The 27,265-nt window shown below is 40.2% G+C and overlaps 1 protein-coding gene across 11 annotated transcripts in view; it reads left to right on the top strand.

Annotated features, from left to right (window-relative positions):
• The window catches only part of larp1b (La ribonucleoprotein 1B), a 133,544-nt gene that overhangs the window by 27,402 nt on the left and 78,877 nt on the right, over positions 1-27,265 (top strand). For all 11 annotated transcript variants that reach the window (XM_061925106.1, XM_061925105.1, XM_061925101.1 and 8 more), the window contains exons 2-4: positions 21,446-21,507; positions 24,531-24,587; positions 24,659-24,899. In XM_061925106.1, the coding sequence (XP_061781090.1) occupies positions 21,446-21,507; positions 24,531-24,587; positions 24,659-24,899 (360 nt within the window). The remainder of the gene's footprint in view (positions 1-21,445; positions 21,508-24,530; positions 24,588-24,658; positions 24,900-27,265) is intronic.

The raw sequence follows: 27,265 nt of genomic DNA, 5'->3' as shown, positions 1-27,265 counted from the left end.
GCAAGCGATAAAATGTTTGGAAGCGGCAGCTGCGTACTCACGGTACCGCGTCTGCGCATCCAACTCAAAGTCCTCCTGGAAAGGGTCTGTTGTCCCGGTTTTCCACAGGCCAATGGAAAGTCCACAAAAAAGGGCAAAAATGAGGATTCTTCCATGAAGTGGCTCCGTAGCAAAAACGCTGGGTCTGACAGATGCTCCTAGGTGGTTTGTGACGTCAATTTCCGCTTCCGCCCGGTCTGATGGCACCGGATGCCTTTTATATCCCCACATATTATTAAGTTACATTTTTAATATTAGCATGATTTATAGAATACGCCTGTAACAGTTTATAATAAGTAAATGGATGACATAATAAGTATATATATATATATATATATTTATTTTCCCAGCTGAGCACAAGTTATATGTGACTGGCAATATTCATTATACAGGTAATAGCCAGTAAATTAGAATATTTTGAAAAACTTGATTTATTTCAGTAATTGCATTCAAAAGGTGTAACTTGTACATTATATTTATTCATTGCACACAGACTGATGCATTCAAATGTTTATTTCATTTAATTTTGATGATTTGAAGTGGCAACAAATGAAAATCCAAAATTCCGTGTGTCACAAAATTAGAATATTACTTAAGGCTAATACAAAAAAGGGATTTTTAGAAATGTTGGCCAACTGAAAAGTGTGAAAATGAAAAATATGAGCATGTACAATACTCAATACTTGGTTGGAGTTCCTTTTGCCTCAATTACTGCGTTAACGCGGCGTGGCATAGAGTCGATGAGTTTCTGGCACTGCTCAGGTGTTATGAGAGCCCAGGTTGCTCTGATAGTGGCCTTCAACTCTTCTGCGTTTTTGGGTCTGGCATTCTGCATCTTCCTTTTCACAATACCCCACAGATTTTCTATGGGGCTAAGGTCAGGGGAGTTGGCGGGCCAATTTAGAACAGAAATACCATGGTCCGTAAACCAGGCACGGGTAGATTTTGCGCTGTGTGCAGGCGCCAAGTCCTGTTGGAACTTGAAATCTCCATCTCCATAGAGCAGGTCAGCAGCAGGAAGCATGAAGTGCTCTAAAACTTGCTGGTAGACGGCTGCGTTGACCCTGGATCTCAGGAAACAGAGTGGACCGACACCAGCAGATGACATGGCACCCCAAACCATCACCCAACCATGCAAATTTTGCATTTCCTTTGGAAATCGAGGTCCCAGAGTCTGGAGGAAGACAGGAGAGGCACAGGATCCACGTTGCCTGAAGTCTAGTGTAAAGTTTCCACCATCAGTGATGGTTTGGGGTGCCATGTCATCTGCTGGTGTCGGTCCACTCTGTTTCCTGAGATCCAGGGTCAACGCAGCCGTCTACCAGCAAGTTTTAGAGCACTTCATGCTTCCTGCTGCTGACCTGCTCTATGGAGATGGAGATTTCAAGTTCCAACAGTACTTGGCGCCTGCACACAGCGCAAAATCTACCCGTGCCTGGTTTACGGACCATGGTATTTCTGTTCTAAATTGGCCCGCCAACTCCCCTGACCTTAGCCCCATAGAAAATCTGTGGGGTATTGTGAAAAGGAAGATGCAGAATGCCAGACCCAAAAACGCAGAAGAGTTGAAGGCCACTATCAGAGCAACCTGGGCTCTCATAACACCTGAGCAGTGCCAGAAACTCATCGACTCCATGCCACGCCGCATTAACGCAGTAATTGAGGCAAAAGGAGCTCCAACCAAGTATTGAGTATTGTACATGCTCATATTTTTCATTTTCATACTTTTCAGTTGGCCAACATTTCTAAAAATCCCTTTTTTGTATTAGCCTTAAGTAATATTCTAATTTTGTGACACACGGAATTTGGGATTTTCATTTGTTGCCACTTCAAATCATCAAAATTAAATGAAATAAACATTTGAATGCATCAGTCTGTGTGCAATGAATAAATATAATGTACAAGTTACACCTTTTGAATGCAATTACTGAAATAAATCAAGTTTTTCAAAATATTCTAATTTACTGGCTTTTACCTGTATATATACGCCTCGATGGACCCCTATGGCCATTACAATACGGCACCCCTAAAATACATAAAAAAGACGTTCCACTCCGCGCAATTGTTGACAGTATAGGCTCAGTTACATACAACCTTTTGAAAGCCATAGTCGAGATAATAAAACCTCTCCTAGGCCAGACAAAGCAACATTGCAAAAACTCAAAGCAGCTGGCACAAGAATTAAGCACTGTAAAAGTGAATCAGACGAGATACTCATATCTCACGACGTAGTCTCCCTATTCACAAAAATACCAGTGGACGTCACAATAAACATAGTACAGAACCGCCTGCAAGCAGACTCAACACTCCGGAAACGAACAAACCTAACAGTTGAAAACACAGTCTAGTTCAGTGATCCTCAACAGGCGGACCGCGGTCTATGTCCGGACCCAGCGACGTGTCCGTCCGGACCCAGCACGAATTATAGTAAAAAAAAAAAAAAAAAAAAAAGTTTTTATTTATTTTTATTTTTATTATTATATTTATAATTATTATAAAAAATATAATAATTGTATTCATCTGTGAGTTATCGCTAGCGCAAGTCAACGTTCTTCGTTGTTTTTAGTCAAATATCTCCACGTTTCGTTTACACTTCTCGTGTCTCACTCACTCCGTCCCTCTCTCTCTCTCTCTCTCTCTCTCTCTCTCAGAGAGAGAGAGAGAGAGAGCGAGAGAACGCCACTCTGATTGGCTAATTCCGGGGTATGGGTTGTCATCTCGATCACAACGACGCGCTGATAGGCTGTTACCACCTGGGTCGTGCACAGTGCATGGAACCTTTCGCTGCAGGCACACAGTTGTCTCGTATCGCTACTTCGCTAACTGTTCACTCGTCAGTCACTGAATGTGAATCAAATCACAATGGCATGCTCCAAGTTGGCTCAGGCTGGTAAAAGAAAGGTGGACAGGGAAAACCGACGTTTCAAGGAAGAATGGACAGAGCAATATGTTTTCATCCTACCTATTGCAAGTACCAGACCAATGTGTCTAATATGCAACAGTACTGTTGCTCTGGTGAAAAGTGAAAATCTGAAACGTCACTATCTGAAAGAGCACCACGAATTTGAAGAGACATTTCCTCATGATTCAGAGCTAAGAAAAAAAGAAATCACGAGGCTGAAAAAGTCACATGAAACATCAAGCAAGATTTTTGTTAAATCTATGACACAACAACAAATAGCAACAGAGCAGTAACGTGCGGTGAGGTTGATGGCTGGTGAGGCACTGACTTCATCACAGTCAGATTTACAAACATGTGAACCCTAAAGAGTATCTTATTCACCATTTGATTGGCAGCAGTTAACGGGTTATGTTTAAAAGCTCATACCAGCATTCTTCCCTGCTTGGCACTCAGCATCAAGGCTTGGAATTGGGGGTTAAATCACCAAAAATGATTCCCGGGCACAGCGCCACTGCTGCCCACTGCTCCCCTCACCTCCCAGGGTGTGATCAAGAGATGGGTCAAATGCAGAGGACACATTTTTTCAAAGTTCTTATTTATTTTTGTTTCAAAGAAAATATTTCATGTATTTTATTGGATATTTATTTTATTTTTGTTAATTTTAAGAAAATGTTAAACTACTTACCTCCTGCTACTATATAAGCTTGACCGATAATAAACAAACCCAGCCTGTTTAAAAAAAACACATTTGTGGACCTTCAAGATTTGTACTTGAGGACCCCTGGTCTAGTTGTTACCATTCGTAGCCAAGTCTACATATTTCCTGTTCAGAGGGACCATATACAGACAGAAGGAGGGTTTTGCCATGGGGGACCCCCTCTCAGCCATCATGAGTGGTTTCTTCATGGAGGACTTGGAGGCCAAAGCCATAGCCATAGCCACCGCTCCCGAAGGATGTAGACTGTCCCTCTGGAGGCGCTATGTGGACGACATCCTGGAGAAAATTAAGACCAGCCACACACAAAGACTCACAGACCACTTAAACACCATAGACGAGACGGGAAACATAAAGTTCACTCATGAAGAGGAAGATCACAGATCCATTGCTTTCCTGGACATGAAAATCAACCACACTGAGGATGGAAGCATCAACATAACAATACCGTATTTTCCGCACTATAAGGCGCACCGGATTATTAGCCGCACCTTCTATGAATTACATATTTCATAATTTTGTCCACCAATAAGCCGCCCCGGACTATAAGCCGCGCCTACGCTGCGCTAAAGTGAATGTCAAAAAAACGCTGCGCTAAAGTGAATGTCAAAAAAACAGTCAGATAGTTCAGTCAAACTTTAATAATATATTGAAAACCAGCGTTCTAACAACTCTGTCCCAAAATGTACAAATGTGCAATCACAAACATAGTAAAATTCAAAATGGTGTAGAGCAATAGCAACATACCGGTAATGTTGCTCGAACGTTAATGTCACAACACACAACACACAAAATAAACATAGCGCTCACTTTCTGAAGTTATTCTTCATTCGTACCGGTAAATCCTTCGAATTCTTCGTCTTCGGTGTCCGAATTGAAAAGTTGCGCAAGCGTGGCTTCCAAAATGGCCGGCTCCGTCTCTTCGAAGTCATCGGATTCAGTGTCGCTGTTGTTGTGCAGCAGTTCTGTGAATCCTGCCTTCCGGAAAGCTCGGACCACAGTTGTGACAGAAATATCTGCCCAGGCATTTACAATCCACTGGCAGATATTGGCGTATGTCGTCCGGCGTTGTCTGCCCGTCTTAGTGAAGGTGTGTTCGCCTTCGGTCATCCATTTTTCCCACGCAGTTCGCAGTCGTGATTTGAATGCCCTGTTGACACCAATATCCAGCGGTTGGAGTTCTTTGGTTAATCCACCCGGAATGACGGCGAGTGTTGTATTTGTGTGCTTCACTTGTTTTTTGACACCATCTGTGATGTGGGCGCGCATAGAGTCGTATATCAACATGGACGGAGCAGCGTGAAAAAAGCCACCCGGCCTCTTCGCGTAAACTTCCCTTAACCACTCGCTCATCTTTTCTTCATCCATCCATCCCTTCGAGTTAGCTTTTATGATGACGCCGGCTGGAAAGGTCTCTTTTGGCAAGGTCTTCCTTTTGAATATGACCATGGGAGGAAGTTTCTGGCCATTAGCATGGCAAGCTAGAACCACAGTGAAGGACGACTTTTCATTCCCAGTGGTGCGAATATTCACCGTACGTGCTCCCGTTGTATCAACAGTGCGGTTCACAGGAATATCAAAAGTCAGTGGAACCTCGTCCATGTTGATAATGTTCTCTGGCCGGATCTTTTTTTCCGCTATCTTCTTTTTACAATATGCACGGAAAGTAGCCAGCTTTTCTTTAAAGTCGTTAGGCAGTTGCTGTGAAACAGTGGTCCGTGTGCGGATGGAGAGATTGCGTCTTTTCATAAACCGAAAACACCAAGAAGCACCACCTTTAAAATCATCCAGGTGAAGTTCGCTTGCTAGCGTTGTTGCCTTCATTCGAATAGTGATGGTGCTGACACTTCTGCTTGCTGCTCTCTGCTCAACAACCCACTGTTCGAGTTCGTCCTCCAACTGTTGCCATCGTGCTTTGTTCCCTCGGAAGCTCTGTTTTGTCTTCTTTACCTGGCGCAGGTCATCTTCTTGCTTCCTCCACCTACGCACCATTGATTCATTTATGTTATATTCTCTTGCTGCTGCTCTATTTCCGTGTTCTTCGGCATGACTTATTGCCTTAAGTTTAAATTCTGCGTTATAAGCGTGTCGTTTAGTAGGAGCCATTTTGTAGTCTGGTCTTTACAGATGTAGACAAACAAAGGAAATGAAACGAAATATCCGCGCGCTTCTTTTTCTTCCGGGGGCGGGCGGTAGCGCTTCCTGTTCTATGGGGGCGGGTGCTTACCTTGGCGGTTGCTTGCGTAGAAGAAGAAGCACTTCCTGTTCTACCGGGAAAAAAGATGGCGGCTGTTTACCGAAGTTGCGAGACCGAAACTTTATGAAAATGAATCGTAATAAAGCGCACCGGGTTATTAGGCGCACTGTCAGCTTTTGAGAAAAATTGTGGTTTTTAGGTGCGCCTTATAGTGCGGAAAATACGGTATATAGAAAACCCACACACACAGATCAATATTTACTATGGACATCAGAGCACCCCACAGCACACAATCTGTCAGTAGTCCACACCCTATATGATCGCACCAAGGTGATCGCAGACAACCACGACAGAGAAAAGGAGGAGGATCACATAAAACAGGCGCTCAAAGCCTGCAACTACCCAAACTGGGCCATAAACAAAGGCAAACGAGAGGTCCAGAGGAACAACAAGGAGGAAAAAAAGAAAGCTTCTAGGCCTGAGAACCTGGGCATGGTCACCCTCCCATACGTCAGGGGCGTCACAGAACGCATACAGCGAGCGATGAGGAAACACCGCATCAGCACACCAGTGAAGCTGCACATCAAGCTTCGCCAAATCCTAGTACACCCTAAGGATCAGATCCCCCCCTGAGAAAAAGTGTGATGTGATATATGAGATCCCTTGCCTAACATGCAATAAAACATACATAGGAGAGACAGGTCGACAGTTCAGCACACGAAAAAAGGAACACCAGAAAGAATGTGAAAAAGAAACATCTGGAACGCTCACCCGTGCAACGAGAATGAAAGCAACACAGGAAAATCTCAAATCAGCCATTTCAAACCACTGCAAGAGGGAAACTCATCTAATGAACTGGGAGGTAGCCAAGGTCATTAGAATGGAAAGCAACAAATTCCATCGGTGGATCAAAGAGGCGGTTGAAATCAGGAAGTGGGCCCCAAAGACTGTCAACAGGGACGAAGGAGCCTACCAACTATCCCACACCTGGGACACAGTCCTGCAGGGCCGCCCCCGGCCGTTTGGTAGACATCCAGACGACAGGGGGCGCCCCGCTCTACCCCCGGCGCACACCAGGGGACACCGCCATACCACCACTTCAGGTGGGATGGAACAATCCATATAACACGTCACAGATGACGTCACGCTAACATCATGTGACACCTCTGATGAAGGCTGCAGAAGCAAGATAGCCGAAACTTGTCAGGTACAAAACTTTACCTTACTAGCCTATATAAATCAACCATTTATAAATAAGTAATGCTTAAATGTTTAAATGTTCTAATCATATTTATTACTACAAATGTGTATTTTGAAGTGCAAAGAATAGTGTAGGAATATAGAATGTTGCAAGCAAATATTTAAAAAAAAAAAGTACAGCTGAGTGTCTTTAAAGTGACAAACATCCAGTGTAAAACAATAACTTTCACTTTAATGTCTTTCAACTTTTACTTTCTGAGAAGCAGTGTACATGTTTTTTATATTAGCATGAAAAATGCAGAAATGTTAACTCACAATTTTTACTTTTAATAACTTAAATGCCTCACAAATTGATGTTTGGCCGAGTCTGTTTTGGCTTGGAACCCCCGAGACGAATGCTTTATTACCTCCGCCCAAAGAGGTGTCGTGTCGTTGGTCCTTAAAGGGAGGAATTCAACCGTTGAAATTGACACGTTATTAAATGCTGCAGCAGTACCGTATTTTTCGGAGTATAAGTCGCACCGGAGTATTAAGTCGCACCTGCCGAAAATGCATAGTAAAAAAGGAAAAAAACATATATAAGTCGCACTGGAGCCCGGCCAAACTATGAAAAAAACTGCGACTTATAGTCCGAAAAATACGGTACTTTGTTTTCAGATCATTTTAGGGATGAATCAATGTTTGTTTTTTTTTACAAGTAAAAATGTTACCTGATTCGATGAAACATTAGAAAGTGACCATTCATTAAAATACAAATAATGCCGCCTCTGTGTACTTTTAATGCAACAGGGCAAAATGACATCATTACCCAGAATGTATTTATGCATAACCGTATGTCAGACTAGTGGGAGGAGTGCCAATTATATTGTTTAATACTTTGAAAAACCATACATTTTTATTGTCTTGACTGAGATGAACATTTTGTTGATGGAATGGTTGAAATTGGATCAAAGATGGAGTAGTCGAAAGAAAGCCAACGCAAAAGCGCCAGAAAAAAAATACACTCAAAGTTGTTTTTGTTAGGTACTTGTGTTTGTGTATTTGGGATCTGCATAAGGCATGGCGAATATATTTATTTAAACAATCTTGCTTCCCTTCATATTTCCTCTAAAAGATCCATTTTGAATTTACACGTCATATTATGACCCCTTTTAAGCTCAATAGCGCAGTATCTACAATTTTGTTACATCCCTACTTCCCTGTGGTCTACATAACATGTAATGGTGGTTCTTTGGTCAACTCCCTCTTCAGGATATGCTGTTTTGTGGGTTGTCTTAATTAACGTGCCTCCACTTTGACCCCGTCAGCCATGTTGTTTATAGTGCTTCCATATGGAGTCTACTGACAGATATAAGTTAGAACTATACGCTACTTTGTATTAGAAATGGCAACAGCGGAGGATGCATGTGCATGTACAAGCCAGTGTGCCCCACAACAATCAATCAATCAATCAATCAATGTTTATTTATATAGCCCTAAATCACAAGTGTCTCAAAGGGCTGCACAAGCCACAACGACATCCTCGGTACAAAGCCCACATAAGGGCAAGGAAAAACTCACCCCAGTGGGACGTCGATGTGAATGACTATGAGAAACCTTGGAGAGGACCGCAAATGTCCCCCCCTCTAGGGGAGACCGAATGCAATGGATGTCGAGTGGGTCTGACATAATATTGTGAGAGTCCAGTCCATAGTGGATCCTACATAATAGTAAGAGTCCAGTCCATAGTGGGGCCAGCAGGACACCATCCCGAGCGGAGACGGGTCAGCAGCGCAGAGATGTTCCCAGCCGATGCACAGGCGAGCGGTCCACCCTGGGTCCCAACTCTGGCCAGCCAGCACTTCATCCATGGCCACCGGACCTGTGCCCCCCCCCCCCCCCCAAGAAGAAGGGAGCAGAGGAGAAAAGAAAAGAAACGACAGATCAACTGGTCTAAAAGGGGGGTCTATTTAAAGGCTAGAGTATACAAATGAGTTTTAAGATGGGACTTAAATGCTTCTACTGAGGTAGCATCTCTAATTGTTACCGGGAGGGCATTCCATAGTACTGGAGCCCGAATAGAAAACGCTCTATAGCCCGCAGACTTTTTTTGGGCTCTGGGAATCACTAATAAGCCGGAGTTCTTTGAACGCAGATTTCTTGCCGGGACATATGGTACAATACAATCGACAAGATAGGTCGGAGCTAGACCATGTAGTATTTTATACGTAAGTAGTAAAACCTTAAAGTCACATCTTAAGTGCACAGGAAGCCAGTGCAGGTGAGCCAGTATAGGTGTAAGATGATCAAACTTTCTTGTTCTTGTCAAAAGAGGATAGAGAAAAAGAAGGAGCTTATTGACTACAGCATTGGACTGTGGATCACGCATAGCTCTTCAGGTAAAACTTGACCATATATGGAGATATCCACAGATGTCACAAACTTCACTGGTTTTGGGTTTCGTAGATGAGGAAATGACCTGGAAGTCTCATATAAAAGTATACAACACAAAGTAGCAAGAAATATTTCAATAATGAATAAAGTAAAACATGTTTTGGACCAAAAATTACTTCATATTCTGTACTGCTCGCTAGTGTTACCATATCTGAGTTATTGTGCAGAAATATGGGGAAATAACTACAAAAGTACACCTCAGTCATTAACTGTGGTACAAAAAAGGTCCGTTAGAATAATACATAATGTTTGGATATAGAGAACATACAAACCTTTTATTTATTGAATTAAGAATTTTGAAATTCAATGATGTGGTGCATTTGCAAACAGCTAAAATTATGTACAAAGCAAACTATAATCTGCTACCCAAGAATGTTTAACAATTCTTAACAAAAGAGGAGAAATATAACCTTAGAGAAAAATAAAACTTGAAACACTTGTATGCTCGTGTGACACTTAAAACCTTTAGTATATCAGTATGTGGAATTAAATTATGGAATGGATTAAACCAATAAATACAGCACTAATTTAAATTACTTTAAGAAACTGCTCAAACTACAATTGTTTACAAATTACAAGGAATAATTATGACAAACGTATTAAACAATATTAAAAATAATATATTAGTCATCTCATTATGTGAATCATAACTGACTTAACAATTTTTGTTGTATTCAGAATGAATTTATGTAAATTATGTACAAATGAAGAACAGGAAGTGAACATGTGTTAGTACCGTAATTGCTACTTCCTACTCCTTTTCGGACACGTAAAGAAAAAATGAAAATATGTGATATATCATACTGAAAATGTATACAACCAACCAACCAACGTTCATAACAATAATGCTTTGCTCAGTTAAACTGGAAATGTACTGCCACAAATCAAGGGGGGAAAAATACACATATTGTTGATCATATATCAAAATGCACAGTTTTTTAACATTTGCTTTTTGGTTAAATATAAAACTTTTTGTTGGACACATAACCATTAAACAACTATTGTGTCCATTTCGAGATGATGCCATGAAATAAAGAGACTGTGGTTTATGTATTTAATCAGGAACTATGAGACAGTGGTGTCTGTAAGCATTACTAGACATGACATTGCAGGAGTCTCACTGTGTTCAGTAAGTGCTATGATCTTCTGACCGTGACATCTTTGCATGTCTGACCTTTGACCTACTTGTCAGTCCAATGTATCTTTGATGTCTTTCATTTGATGGAGGAGCCCTAAGGATGTCATTAAGACCATGTGACTCACACGTAGGGACGCAACGATACGAATAGTTTATATCACTGTTATCACGGTAATCATTATTATCGCGGTATTGTTGGATGTGCTCAAAAAGTACTGTTGCACACACTGAAATGTTTTGACCAAGTTTTTTTTATTACCTAAAAATAAATAGACACTTTTAGAAAACCCACTATTATGCATGTTTTGTGTTTCTTACGCTTCACTAATTGGGTTTTTACCACTTTAAGATGTATTTAAATTAAAAAGAAAATCTTATTTCTGGTGGGCATAGTGGCGTCCGACTGTTCACCGTCGGGCTGGGCGATATATAGAATATACTCGATATATTGCGGGTTTGTCTCTGTGCGATGTAGAAAGTGACTATCGTGAGTATACGTTCTCACGCAGTTGCTTTTAGCTGCGGGCATTACACTACAGGCGTTTCTCACTCTTTCTTGTCTCTCCTTCTCACAGAGACATAAAACAAGCGCACCTTCTTACATACGTCACATACCGTCGCTCGTGCGACGTCATACGCCCCCGTGGAGCAGAGAGTTAGCGGAATGGGTAAAGTTAGCGGAGCGGTGCGAGTGGTAATACGAGAGAAAGAAGGTGTGAATCTGTTAACAAATGAAGAAGAAGAAGAAATTCCCAAGAAAAACAGCACAGGGTCCATCGTCTGGCGGTGATTTGGCTTCAAGCGGAAAGATGTTGAACAGACAACCATAATATGTCAAGTATGTGGCAAAAGCGTTGCTACAAAAAGTAGCATTACTGCTAATTTGTAGCATCATTTGAAAAGTCACCCGCTAGAGAATGAAGAGTGCTTGAAACTGCGCATGTCAACATTGAGCCTGGCGTCTTCCATTTCCAGATCACCGTATAAAAAAAAAAGTCAACAACGGAAGGAGATAACGTCCGCAGTAACCTACCACATAGCGAAGGACATACACTATTTGATTTCCTATTATGCAGCTAATTTTTATTTGACAGTTATTGAAATATCTTGTGTGACATCATGCGCAAAAGTGCACTTTATTTGTTTTAAACTATTGTAGTGGCGTTCTGTACAAAAAGTGCACTTTAATTTAGTGGTGTTTTGATATGTGCACTAATAGCTTGTTTTAAAATGTCTCTGACAATGTTGCACTTTCTGTTTTGAAATGACATGAATGTTTGTGCCACTGCTTAATAACTGTTTAATAAATACAGTTTTGGTCAATTGACTTAGTTGTGATTTCTCTCTCTGCATGAAAGTTTAAAATGAGCATATATTAATGCAGTATGAACAAGAATGTTTTAATGTAGACACATAGAATCATCATACTGGTGTGATTATATGCATCAAGTTAGGGCTGGGTGATATGGCCTTTTTTTAATATCAATATTTTTAGGCCATTTCGCGATACACGATATATATCTCGATATTTTGCCTTAGCCTTGAATTAACACTTGATGCATATAATCACAGCAGTATGATGATTATATGTGTCTACATTAAAACATTCTTGTTCATACTGCATTAATATATGTTCATTTTAAACTTCCATGCAGAGAGGGAAATCACAACTAAGTCAATTTACCAAAACTGTATTTATTAAACAGTTATTAAGCAGTGGCACAAACATTCATGTCATTTCAAAACAGAACGTGCAAGATTGTCAGAGACATTTTAAAACAAGCTATTAGTGCACTTTTGTGAATAATGTCACAAAGATGACAAATCAAAACAACACTAAATTAAAGTGCACTTTTTGTACAGAACGCCACTACAATAGTTTAAAACAAAATAAAGTGCACTTCTGTGCATGATGTCACACAAGATATTTCAATAACTGTCAAATAAAAATTAGCTGCATAATAGGAAATCAAATAGTGTACGTCCTTCGCTATGTGTTAGGTTCCGGCGGACGTTATCTCCTTATGTCGTGGACTATTTGTTTCATACTGTGTTGAAGTGGAAATGGTTGCTGGGCATTTTGTTGGTGTGGTACCAAACGGAGATGTTGACATGCAGAGTTTCAAACACTCTTCATTCTCTAGCGGGTGACTTTTCAAATGATGCTACATATTAGCAGTAATGCTACTTTTTGTAGCAACGCTTTCGCCCCACACTTGACAAATTACGGTTGTCTGTTCGACATATTCCCACTTGAAGCCAAACCACCGTCAGACGATGGACCCCGTGCTGTTTTTCTTAGGAATTAATTCTTCCTTAATTTGTTACCAGATTCGCACCTTCTTTCTCTCGTATTACCACTCGCACCACAGCTAACTTTAGCCATGCTGCTACCTCTCTGCTCAGCGAGGGCGTATACGTATGTGACGTATGTAAGAAGGTGCTCTTGTTTAAGTCTCTGTGAGAAGGAGAGACAAGAAAGAGTGAGAAACGCCTGAAGTGTAATGCCTGCAGCTAAAAGCAACTGTGTGAGAACGTATACTCGAATTAGGGCTGGGCGATATGGCCTTTTTTTAATATCGCAATATTTTAAGGCCATATCGCGATACACGATATATATCTCGATATTTTTCCTTAGCCTTGAATGAACACTTGATGCATATAATCACAGCAGTATGATGATTCTATGTGTCTACATTAAAACATTCTTGTTCATACTGCATTAATATATGCTACTTTAAAACTTTCATGCAGAGAAGTAAATCACAACTAAAAAAATCAAAAACATTTTCATACGGTGTTGATCTGGAAAGGTTTGCCTCTGCATTTTGATGGTGTGGCCGTGTGGCACCGAACGGAGATGTTGACATGCGGAGCACTCTTCATTCTCTAGGTGACTTTTCAAATGATGCTACATATTAGCAGTAATGCTACTTTTTATAGCAACGCTTTTGCCCCACACTTGACAAATTACGGTTGTCTGTTCGACATATTCCCACTTGAAGCCAAACCACCGCCAGATGATGGACCCTCTGCTGTTTTTTGGGGGAATTAATTATTCCTTCATTTGTTACCAGATTCACACCTTCTCTCTCTCGTATTACCACTCGCACGGCTACCTATGCTGCTACCTCTTTGCTGCGCGAGGGCGTATACGTATGTGACATATGTCGTGACAGTATGTGACATGTGTAAGAAGGTGCGCTTGTCTGTCTGTGAGAAGGAGACACAGGAAAGAGCGAGGAGAGCCTGTAGTGTAATGCCAGCAGCTAAAAGCAACTGCGTGAGAACGTATACTCGAATATCACGATATAGTCATTTTCTATATCGCACAGAGACAAACCCACGATATATCGCGTATATTGATATATCGGCCAGCCCTAACTCGAATATCACTTTATAGTAATTTTCTATATCGCACAGAGACAAACCCGCGATATATCAAGTATATCGATATATCGCCCAGCCCTACATCAAGTGTTAATTCAAGGTCAAGGTAAAATATCGAAATATATATAGTGTATCGTGACATGGCCTAAAAATATTGAGATATTAATATAAGGCCATATCACCCAGCCCTAGTTCAGCGGTTCTTAAATGCACCATAAAAATCAAGAACGATCCCTTTGCGAGACAGCACAGCGTGTAGGTTCAATGTGCACAATTGAATATTTTAGTTGTCCAGACAGCAATGTGTTTAGACAAGTTTAGATTGGGGATGTTTTTTTGGGGTTTTTTTGTAGGGGGAAACCGTAATGACTTTTATTTTCATGTAAGAATTTAAAGCAAGCCAGCGGGCGCCAGTCAATTTATCAAAGTGCAGTAATTCAGCAAAGTTTTTTGATCGTTTTAATTTGAAACGTTTGTAACAACCGTCATGAGTTTTACCACGGTTATTATTATTTATTTTTTATTCTTATTCACTTGTCATCGCTAACCGTTTGACGCCATTTCTTCAATTAGAGATCATAATTGATTGAAGCTGACTGACTGACTGACCGACTGACCGGCTATTAATCAATTCATTGAAAAAGCAGTTGTTAATCAACTTTCAAGTGCATATCTTAAATGTTTTAAGTCACTTTAACATTTTTACCTGAAAATTAGTTAACAACTGTTGTCAAGACATAAAAGCGAAAGCTTTATTGCACTAAGGCAAGTTGTCCAAAGTGCAGCCTCGGGGGCATAGTTGAGAGAGCACGGAGGAATACCAAACTGTTTTCACATAGAATCTTTCCACAAATACCAACATTTGCAGTGAAAGTTGCGTACGCACATTCACTCCTGCTGACCCCAATTTTTTGTGTGCAACAACCTTTTATAAGTGAGGCCCCCGGTCTGCCAGAGCATAAGAAGTGGTAGCAGGCTAGTGTAGGAATCAGTGTTGCCAACATTGCGACTTAAGTATTCAGCAATGCTCTAGATCGGAGTTGTCGAAATTATGGCCCGCCGGCGTCTTCCGTTAGGCCCGCGAGATGTCGTGAATTTGTTAAGGAATCTGGGCCGCACAGTGTTTCCAAATTAATTTCAAATATCGGATTTATTGCTGTAACTGTTTCGCTATCTTGTGGACAACGTGAGTCAGTCAAGTCAATGACCATGAATTGTGTGGTGAATTTAAAATATCACAGCATTTATTTGTATGACTTTGTCCAAACAAACTTCCTTAATCATGCCGCAAAAAAAAAAAAATGCAACTAACACAAAAAGTCATGGTCATACACAACACAACCTGCTCACTGAATTGTGTGGATATTTTCTTCAAATGTCCAATTACTAGGGGTGTAACGGTACGTGTATTTGTGTTGAACCATTTCGGTACGGGGGTTTCGGTTCGGTTCGGAGGTGTATCGAACGAGTTTCCACACAAACATTTTAAGTAGCCGCTTCCGCTTCCTTCTGCCTCTGTTTCTGTCAGTACTCTACACCAGTGGTCCCCAACCTTTTTGTAACTGCGGACCGGTCAACGCTTGAAAATTTGTCCCACGGACCGGATTTATTTATTTTTATTTATTTTTTTGTCATAAAAAAATACAATCATGTGTGCTTATGGACTGTATCCCTGCTGACTGTATTGATCTATATTAATATATAATGTAGGAACCAGAAATATTAATAACAGAAAGAAACAATCCTTTTGTGCGAATGAGTGGGAAGTTTTTTGGGTTGGTGCACTAATTGTAAGTGTATCTTGTGTTTTTTATGTTGATTTAATAAAAATAAAGAATAAAAATGTATTTTTACTTTTATTTTTTAAATTTCTTGTGCGGCCCGGTACCAATCGATCCACAGACCGGCACCGGGCCGCGGCCCGATGGTTGGGGACCACTGCTCTACACAACACCCAGCATTGTCCCACCCACACAACAATCTGATTGGTTACAAACAGAGCGGTAACAGCCAATCAGCAGTGCGTATTCAGAGCACATATAGTCAGTGCTTAGCGTTTGGCAGGTAAGCATCAGGCTGCGGACTCTCCCCAAATGATAATAAACACCTCCCAGTCAACTACTAGTAATATCACTATGAGCCCGTTGACCTTCTAGAAATATAAAAGGCAGCTCAGCTCGCTCGCAGTCCTGGATTGAGGTGAAGGCTAATTCGCTTTTAGCGTAACGTTAGCTCATTTGGCTGTGTGTGTGTGTGCGTGCGTGCGGACAGTAAAGCCCTGTCTGTCTGTTATTTCACCTTACCTTTTTCTGTGTTGATTGAGCTGTGTTGAAGCAGCAAAAAAGGACATTATGTTAAATGAAGAGTGTCTGTCTCTGATAGTTGATATAATAATGTAACTGCATCATTAAGCCTACATGAACTCCATGGTGTTCAGGGATGAATAGTCTCTCCTATTGCTATTGTACCATTTTTTCAGCTATAGTTACATTAATCATTAGTAATGCAGCAGCTTAGTTTTGAATGGCAGGGTCCCTGCTATCACATGTTGATAAAAATATAACATTTACATAATAAAAATCAACTACAGGCTTCCCAAATGCTGTAATAAATTAAGCATGATGAGTTGACTTGAAACTGTTTAATGTTGCACTTTTTATATGTAGAAGAAAAGTTGTCATTTTATTTAATCTGAGCAACAACTTGAGGCAGTTTAATGTTGATTAACGTGGGCAGTATTATTATAGTGTTCCCAATGTTAAAAGGATAAAGCCATTGTTTACAAATTTGGTAAATAAAATACCCAAAAATGTATATTTTGTTGTTTTCTTACTGTACCGAAAATGAACCGAACCGTGACCTCTAAACCGAGGTATGTACCGAACCGAAATTTTTCATTCCCTAATATATATATATAAACATATATATATACATACATATACATACATATATATACACATACATACATATATATACTAGGGCTGCAACTAACGATTAATTTGATATTCGATTAATCTGTCGATTATTACTTCGATTAATAATCGGATAAAAGAGACAGACTACATTTCTATCCTTTCCAGTATTTTATTGAAACAAAACAGCATACTGGCGCCATGTTCTTTCAACTTTCCAAATAAAACAAGGAAAATGTTACAAAAATGCACACTTTTGACACCCCTGCTATAGATAATAAAAAATTAAATCTGATAAATGTATCGATAAAAAGCAGAGCCTGACGACGCATGCGCGTTTATCACAACTCTCTCGCTCTCTCGGTCTCTCCCCCTCCCTCACGAATGCTGCTGCACGCACAATTTGTTGTGTTTTTAACCTTCTTAACCCTGAACGTATATTGAAAATACACGCAACCCTAACTAAAAATGCCGGACATTTGAGGCATTTAAGGAACACCGCCCGACAGCCCCGCAAAAGAGGACATGTCCGGTGAAAAGAGGACGTATGGTCAGTCTATCCTAGCCCGGTTGCTGCTAGTCCTCTTTTGCTAGCATGCTAGCAGCTAACGGGCTAGGATAGACTGACCATACGTCCTCTTTTCACCGGACATGAACTCTTTTGCGGAGCTGTCAGGGCGGACTTTCATAAATGCCTCAAATGTCCGGCATTTTGAGTATTGTTTACACAACGTGCAGTACGCTACTTAATATGTCCGTGTGGAAACTTGTTCGGTACACTTCCGCACCGAAACGGTTCGATACAAATACACGTACCGTTACACCCCTATTATTTTGATTATTGTTTCTCAGCTGTTTGTAAATGTTGCAGTTTATAAATAAAGGTTAAAAAAAAGAGAAAAAAAAACGTAGCCTCTGCGCATGCGCATAGCATAGCTCCAACGAATCGATGACTAAATTAATCGGCAACTATTTTTATAATCGATTTAATCGATTAGTTGTTGCAGCCCTAATATATACACATACATGTATATACATATATATATGTATATTTTTTATATATATGTATGTATATATATATATGTGTATATGTATGTGTGTGTATATATATATATATATATATATATATATATATATATATACATATATATATATATATATATATATATATATTTATACATATATATATATATATTTATACATATATATGCATATATATACACATACATACATATACACATACATGTGTGTATATATATATATATATATATATGCATATATATACACATACATACATATACACATACATGTGTATATATATATATATGTATGTATGTATGTATGTATGTATGTATGTATGTATGTATGTGTGTGTATGTATATATATATATATATATATATATATATATATATATATATATATATATACTAGGGGTGTAACGGTACACAAAAATTTCGGTTCGGTACGTACCTTGGTTTAATCCACATTACACTGCCTCAAGTTGTTGCTCAGATTAAATAAAATGACACAACTTTTCTTCCACATATAAAAAGTGCAACACTAAACAGTTTCAAGTCAACACACAACATAAACACAACAGAACAAATACCCAGAACCCCTTGCAGCACTAACTCTTCCGGGACGCTACAATACACCCCCCCCAATGTGGCCCCCAAATCAAAAAGTTTGGAAAGCCCTGCTCTAGATTATTTTTCAAAAAGGTCCCTTGTGACAAATTTTGTGACTTTTTTTGGTGTAATTGCACACTTTTGTAAACTAATATGAATGCACATGATGCGTGTATCTCTTTCTATACATATTTGTTTGCCTTTTCAATTTTTTTTTGCTCACATGCGTTGCCGCTAATGACCCGCCACCTAAAGGTGTTGCTGCAAACACTGCCCTCGACATGTTGTGAATATAATACAAATTATTTTTAATTGCAGCGACCCCGACAGGGGCACGCAGTAGAAAATTGGAGGATGGATGTTATACTGATAAAATCCATCCATCCATCCATTTTCTACCGCTTATTCCCTTTGGGGTCGCGGGGGGCGCTGGAGCCTATCTCAGCTACAATCGGGCGGAAGGCGGGGTACACCCTGGACAAGTCGCCACCTCATCACAGGGCCAACACAGATAGACAGACAACATTCACACTCTAGGGCCAATTTAGTGTTGCCAATCAACTTATCCCCAGGTGCATGTCTTTGGAGGTGGGAGGAAGCCGGAGTACCCGGAGGGAACCCACGCAGTCACGGGGAGAACATGCAAACTCCACACAGAAAGATCCCGAGCCCAGGATTGAACCCAAGACTACTCAGGACCTTCGTATTGTGAGGCAGATGCACTAACCCCTCTTCCACCGTGCTGCCCTTACTGCTAAAATATTACACTCAATTTATTTGTTGAAAAAGCTTAGCACAGTGATTCTCAAACTGTGATAAATGGGCTCCATCTATTGACGTGCCAAAGAATCACTTGATTAAAGTACAGTGTTTTATTTTTTTTATATTCAAACACTGTGTTGCAGTTCAAACAATGGCCAAAAATATTAAATATACTTGTTAAATAAAACCTCTGCCTTGTTTTTAATGAATACTTAGGCCCACTACACTACTCGGAGAGCCAAGTTTTCCCTGAGGTGGTACTTTGTGAAAGAAGTACCGTTTTTTCCGGACCATAGGGCGCACCGGATTATAAGGCGCACTGCCGATGAGTGGTCTATTTGGCGTGTTAAAGGAGTCATATTATTAGTTATTTTCTAAATTGAAAACACTTCGCCGTGGTCTACATAACATGTAATTGTGGTTCTTTGGTCAAAATGTTGCATAAATGATGTTTTACAGATCATCTTCAAGCCGCTTTCTGACAGTCGCTTCCGGAAGCGCCGTTTGGTGGGCGGTCTTATTTACGTGGCTCACCTTCGGCAGCGTCTTTTCTCCGTCCTATTTGTTGTAGCGTGCAAGGACGAGAGTGGAATAAGTGTTAAAAGTTGGAGCTAACTGTTTTAATGACATTCAGACTTTACTTAAATCAATAACAGAGCAGCATCTCCTCATCCGGAAACAACAAGGCCGAAAATGTGTACCGTGAAAAACCGTCCGACCGGAACTCTCTAATAACTAAAGTTCCTTGGGTGAATAATGTAAACTGGTATGTTTTAGCGCTTTCATGAAAATTTTACTGACAGATATAAGTAAGAACTTTATATTAGAAATGGCAACAGTGGAGGATGAATGTCCTATAACAAGAAAATAGAGAAAAAGAAGAAGCTTATCGACTACGGGGTCGACACGGACTACAAAGGCAGAAGCGCGCAATTTTTCAGGATTTATGCAGCTCTCAAACACAGATCAGCAGATACCAGAAGGTAAGAAATGTTGCTTTTGCATAACATTGTAAAACAAAACGCCATATAATCTCTTACCTTATACACATCATAAACATCATGTTATCAGACACATGAACAATAACAAGATCTGATAGCTCAGTTACAGCTCATGTTTATTATTTATTACCTTTTACCTATTCTGTGTTACATGTGTTTTATGTTGCACGATTGTACCAAGAAAAATTCCTAGTTTGTGAACCCGTTCTCAAACAATGGCAATAAAACTATTCTGAAATAATACTTGTATGTTTAATGCGCCGGCAATCCATCAAGCGGTGTGGCTTCATAGTTTACCAAAGTCGTACTAAACATTTTGATAGATTTTTGAACGCCGTGTGTAATGTTGTATATTTTCAATGGAACAAATAAAATGTTAGTGTTATTTACTTGAGTCATACACATATCTTATGTTTGACTGCTATCTACTGGTCACACTTATTACACCGTTTACCAAATAAAATTACCTCGAGGTCGGTAAGCAAAACCAGAATTATTCCGGGTTATAAGGCGCACTGTCGAGTTTTGAGGGGGAAAAAAATATTTTAAGTGCGCCTTATAGTCTGGAAACTACGGTACATGGAGGCGAATGTGAAGTGAACTTAAATGTGTGTCAAGGAGCGAAGAGCATTTGAGTGGAGTGTAAGGTTGGTATCGCTGGGGGTTTAAGTTAGCTATATTTACCGCTTTGGCCGCGGCATCATTTTACAGCGAGAGTTCTTGTAGCCTGCCGGGTGCTCGAGTCAGGCGTGCACCCGCCTGCTGGCCCTTTGCTCTCTTATCTAGGTAGCCATCCTCTGGCAGGCGATAGAGCTTGCTGGCGGCCGAGGGGCCACTCCCTGGTCTGCCCCACAGTTGCGGTCGTACACACACCACACACAGACACACACACACACACACACACACACACACACACACACACACACACACACTGCTGCCGTTTGCACACAAAAGCCTGTCAATGAGAGAGCGAGGGGATATTTATCCCTCCTGCATTACCAGACGTTCGCAATGGTGCACAAACTTGGCAAGATAGTTTTCAGTCCAGTGTTGAGCAAGTCGCTCTCTGTCAGAGACTGACAGCTGTGCCCGACATGACGCGTAACTTATCGATTGTCTGTCCTCAGATCAACAAAATGCTCTGAAGGTTGTCCGTGCCAACAAGCCCAGAACCAGAAAATCCAGCAAGGTAACGTGGCCTTTTTTCTTGACGTTGAGTTCCACACGTTAAAGCTGCTGAAAAGCGAGAGTACACATGTTTGTCAAAGTCGTTAGCCTGGGCGTCCTGTCAGCACCTGGAGGGTCCGTTCATGTTTTTCCGCTTTGAAGTCTGTGCCAGAGCTTGATTATGCGGGGCTGGGAAAACCAACACCTGTCACTCGCTAACTTTATTAAATGCTTATTTTGAATGCTTCGTCAACCAGTTATTCCACACTAACACTGCAGGAATGTAAATAAATGCTACTATGTAATTGCATTTTATTAACAGATATAATGACTAAAAGAAAGGAACTTTAATATCAGCCAGCTTGTCTCCTCACTGGACAGGTTTTGACCTTCCCACATGCACATGTTTGACTTTTTCTACAGTCACTGTCAAAGTCACACGTCAACCGTGACACGCGACAGTGTCGTTTCATGGCAGGACGCAGAGCTACAACACAATAATGTAATTACACCCATAAAATCCACTTTTTTTTATTATTTAGAATATTGGATTTCATTGATTTACACAACTTTGACTACTTATCGCAATGATTTAACTTACTGCCATAGTATGAACAGACATTTCATTCCAACTTGCATGGAGCCTGCATTACCGTTACAGGCCAGCAGGTGGCCATTATCACTAAAGGTGTGTGTGTGTGGGGGAGGGATCAAGTAAACCTGCTTTTTACCAGTTCTACCCAAAAGGTTTGTAGTTTTTTCTTGATTTCACAAAAGTGGACAATTAATGTACAATAAAGCACATTTATGTTCCTCTAGGCTCGCAGTGTCCAAAGTGTGGCCTTGGGGCTAATTGCGGCCAGTTGCTAAGTGTTTAAAGGGGAATTGCACTTTTTTTGGTATTTTGCCTATCATTCACAATCATTATGAAAGACATGACAATGTATTTTTTAATGCATTCTAAATAGCAAATACATGCGATCAAATGTTGGCTTACAATGGAGCCCAGGGGAGCCGCTCTATTCTGCCTACAAAGCCCTTAAAAACATCCAAACACCTCCATTAAGGTTTTATATACATGATGTAAGTATATATGTAATGTAGTAACAGGCACATTTTTAATAGCATTTAATATTAACGTATTTTGATCATTTTAAGCATACACAACGCATTAATTTAAAAAATGCTTCACGTAGGGCTTGGCGATATATCAAATATACTCAATATATCACAGGTTTGTCTCTGTGCAATATAGAAAATGACTATATTGTGAGTATTCGAGTAACGTTCTCACGCAGTTGCTTTTAGCTGCGGGCATTACACGATAGGCTTTTCTCACTCATTCTTGTCACTCTTTCTCACAGAGACATAAAACAAGCGCACCTTCTTACATACCATTGTGCCACTGCTTAATAAATGTTTTATAAATACAGTTTTGGTAAATTGACTTAGTTGTGATTTCCCTCTCTGCATGAAAGTTTAAAATTAGCATATACTAATGCAGTATGAACAAGAATGTTTTAATGTAGACACATAGTATCATCATACTGGTGTGATTATATGCATCAAGTGTTAATTCAAGGCCAAGGCAAAATATCGAGATATATATCATATATCGTGTATCGTGACATGGCCTACAAATATTGAGATATTAATAAAAGGCCATACCCAGCCCTAGCTTCACGACATTTGCTTTTATTGTCGTCAACATCACTAATTTCTACTCAATGCAGACTTCATGAGAGCTAACAAACATACTAAAACTTCACTTACTGTACATGGTCTGCTGTCAGTAGAATGCCGACTGCTGGGATGTTCATTTATTTCCATTCAGATGAAGAATGTCTCATAATCCTCGCAAAGAAAATGGGTGTGGAACCAAGCGTCTTTTTCGTGTCATTCTTGCCATTTCCGGGTCTAAATTGGCTGTCAAAGTGTACCAGCTTGTTGGAGTACATCCTCAGCCTTCTTCTATCTAGGTGAGAGACATGATTTATGATCTAGAATAAAGTTTGACGGGCAAGAAAACGAGGAATCAGCTGATCAGTCGATCATGTCAACATTGGCACACAAGCTCGTGATCACGGCGCCACTATAGTTTTCCTGCGTTAGCGCTTATAATAACAATATCACTAATACTTGGTTAATATTCAAGTCACGAAATGTAAATGGAGTATTGTTTGGCGTTTTTTGGATGTTTTGGTGGATTTTATGGGCGGAATAGACGACCTACCATTGGCTCTGCTGCAAGCGGACTTTTATTTACGTTTATGAGTTAGAATGCATTAAAAGTCTTTAATAATAATTGTGAACAATAGGCAAAATTCCAAAAGAAAGTGCAGTTCCCCTTTAATGGCCCGCTGCACAATCGGTAGCATTTTAATATTGGCGTGCTGTTTTGCTAATTTTGCAGGTGTGCATCTCGGCGTCAAATATTTTGTTACTTGACGAATGTTGCTATTTATGCTGGCTTTTTTTCAGCTATTTTTTTTGCTATACACCCGAATCATATTTTGGTACATGCCGCATGTTATAGTTAACATTTTAGCATGCTAGCATTTATTTTAGCTAATTTAGCAGGTAAACATCTATGTCATATATTTTAGTATCTCACTAATACTACATGTAAGAATATTAGCATGTTAGCATAGTACTGTTATCATGCTAACTTTTTTAGCTCATTTTGCTGGTATACAACAATGAGTGATATTTTTTGACGCTATCTGTCCAGCATTTTAACTGTTAGCATTGCAGGTTGGCTTTGGCTCATCAGCATTCACATAAAATGTGTACAGAAATGGCATTTTCTTGTTCTTTAAAAAAAAAATCCACATCGCACTGGTTTCGAAAGTGAAACTTCCAAAATGGCCCGCGCATCCTTTGATTTGTAAGTGGAAAACATTTGGGCACCCTTGCTGTAGGCAAATGTGACTAGTTATTGAAAATGTAAACAGGTTTTGTCTAAAATGACTTGAACATGGTGAGCAGCTTTTTGATCGTGTAACATCATGTATACCAAACAACTTCTGCTTTTTTTCCTCTCAGTCGGGTGACTTTGGTGACATTACCAACTGGCCGACACCTGGAGAACTGGCCAAGGAGGTAAAGACCAGTGTGTAAATGTGTTTCTTTGCTATGTTTACTGACCGCTAAATCCATCTCTATGTCGCCAGGAGCAACACAATGTTGTCAACGCCAACACCGCCAACGGGAAGAAGCCAGCGTTCTCTCGCCAGGACAAGGACAAGGAGAAGAAGAGGGAGCGGACGGACAGGCAATCAGAGAGTAGCCACGATGGCGGCGAGAGCAAAGAGAATCAGGAGACTCTTCCCGAATTTCTTGTAGAGACGGCCAAGGAAGCGGAGTCCAAAGTGGGACAGGACACCAAGAACGGCAGCCCTAAAAAGAGGGGAGGTGAGGATGAGGAGCGGAGCATGTCAAGTTCACCATATTTCCTCACTGTCCAGTAAAGCGTCTTTAGCTTTGTCCGCCATTACATCATCAAATAACTTTAAATCAGGAGCAAATCTTCCTCTTTGGAGAAGCCTGTCACTGGACAGTGCATGTCAGTACCTGTGTGCTGCACAGGTACTGACATGTACAAATGTCATGCACAGGTACTGACATACTGCATGTTCTAGTGCTCTGCCAAACAGAAGAAGCCGATGGATGCACCATATATTTAGACGTGCGTGATTAAGACACTGCATGTTTCTCTACTCTATTAACTTACACTATTACCACAAAAATGCTCGGCATGCCTCTTAAGTTTGTAGTTTGTTGACAATTCTTTAACTTATCTAGACATTTTTGATAATTGTATGTTTTAACTTGGTGGGAATGTTTTAGGGAAGATCCTGTTCCATTCTCAGTATACAAAACAAGCTTCTCAAAGGCATAATGTGGAAGAACAGGAAGGTTTGCCCATTTGTGGTATTACTTGGGGTGTAACGATTAATCAATATATCGATTTATATTCCTTAGATGCAACGAGAGTGTGAATGCAAGGTTTCCCTGAGATTGCCAATACATATGTGGTGGTGGGGGCGTGGTCAATATGACATCACATATAGGACGTCATGATAATTTTGATTTGCAATCATGCATATATATAAAAAAAAGGCTAAACATTTAATGTATATTTAAAAATAAATGCGTTTAAAAAAAAAATATATATATATATATATATATATATATATATACAGGTAAAAGCCAGTAAATTAGAATATTTTGAAAAACTTGATTTATTTCAGTAATTGCATTCAAAATGTGTAACTTGTACATTATATTTATTCATTGAACACAGACTGATGCATTCAAATGTTTATTTCATTTAATTTTGATGATTTGAAGTGGCAACAAATGAAAATCCAAAATTCCGTGTGTCACAAAATTAGAATATTACTTAAGGCTAATACAAAAAAGGGATTTTTAGAAATGTTGGCCAACTGAAAAGTATGAAAATGAAAAATATGAGCATGTACAATACTCAATACTTGGTTGGAGCTCCTTTTGCCTCAATTACTGCGTTAATGCGGCGTGGCATGGAGTCGATGAGTTTCTGGCACTGCTCATGTGTTATGAGAGCCCAGGTTGCTCTGATAGTGGCCTTCAACTCTTCTGCGTTTTTGGGTCTGGCATTCTGCATCTTCCTTTTCACAATACCCCACAGATTTTCTATGGGGCTAAGGTCAGGGGAGTTGGCCGGCCAATTTAGAACAGAAATACCATGGTCCGTAAACCAGGCACGGGTAGATTTTGCGCTGTGTGCAGGCGCCAAGTCCTGTTGGAACTTGAAATCTCCATCTCCATAGAGCAGGTCAGCAGCAGGAAGCATGAAGTGCTCTAAAACTTGCTGGTAGACGGCTGCGTTGACCCTGGATCTCAGGAAACAGAGTGGACCGACACCAGCAGATGACATGGCACCCCAAACCATCACCCAACCATGCAAATTTTGCATTTCCTTTGGAAATCGAGGTCCCAGAGTCTGGAGGAAGACAGGAGAGGCACAGGATCCACGTTGCCTGAAGTCTAGTGTAAAGTTTCCACCATCAGTGATGGTTTGGGGTGCCATGTCATCTGCTGGTGTCGGTCCACTCTGTTTCCTGAGATCCAGGGTCAACGCAGCCGTCTACCAGCAAGTTTTAGAGCACTCCATGCTTCCTGCTGCTGACCTGCTCTATGGAGATGGAGATTTCAAGTTCCAACAGGACTTGGCGCCTGCACACAGCGCAAAATCTACCCGTACCTGGTTTACGGACCATGGTATTTCTGTTCTAAATTGGCCCGCCAACTCCCCTGACCTTAGCCCCATAGAAAATCTGTGGGGTATTGTGAAAAGGAAGATGCAGAATGCCAGACCCAAAAACGCAGAAGAGTTGAAGGCCACTATCAGAGCAACCTGGGCTCTCATAACACCTGAGCAGTGCCAGAAACTCATCGACTCCATGCCACGCCGCATTAACGCAGTAATTGAGGCAAAAGGAGCTCCAACCAAGTATTGAGTATTGTACATGCTCATATTTTTCATTTTCATACTTTTCAGTTGGCCAACATTTCTAAAAATCCCTTTTTTGTATTAGCCTTAAGTAATATTCTAATTTTGTGACACACGGAATTTTGGATTTTCATTTGTTGCCACTTCAAATCATCAAAATTAAATGAAATAAACATTTGAATGCATCAGTCTGTGTGCAATGAATAAATATAATGTACAAGTTACACCTTTTGAATGCAATTACTGAAATAAATCAAGTTTTTCAAAATATTCTAATTTACTG

Source organism: Nerophis lumbriciformis, linkage group LG29, assembly GCF_033978685.3.
Source record: "Nerophis lumbriciformis linkage group LG29, RoL_Nlum_v2.1, whole genome shotgun sequence".
Lineage (NCBI taxonomy): Eukaryota > Metazoa > Chordata > Actinopteri > Syngnathiformes > Syngnathidae > Nerophis > Nerophis lumbriciformis.
This window is presented reverse-complemented; position numbering and strand designations above follow the sequence as displayed.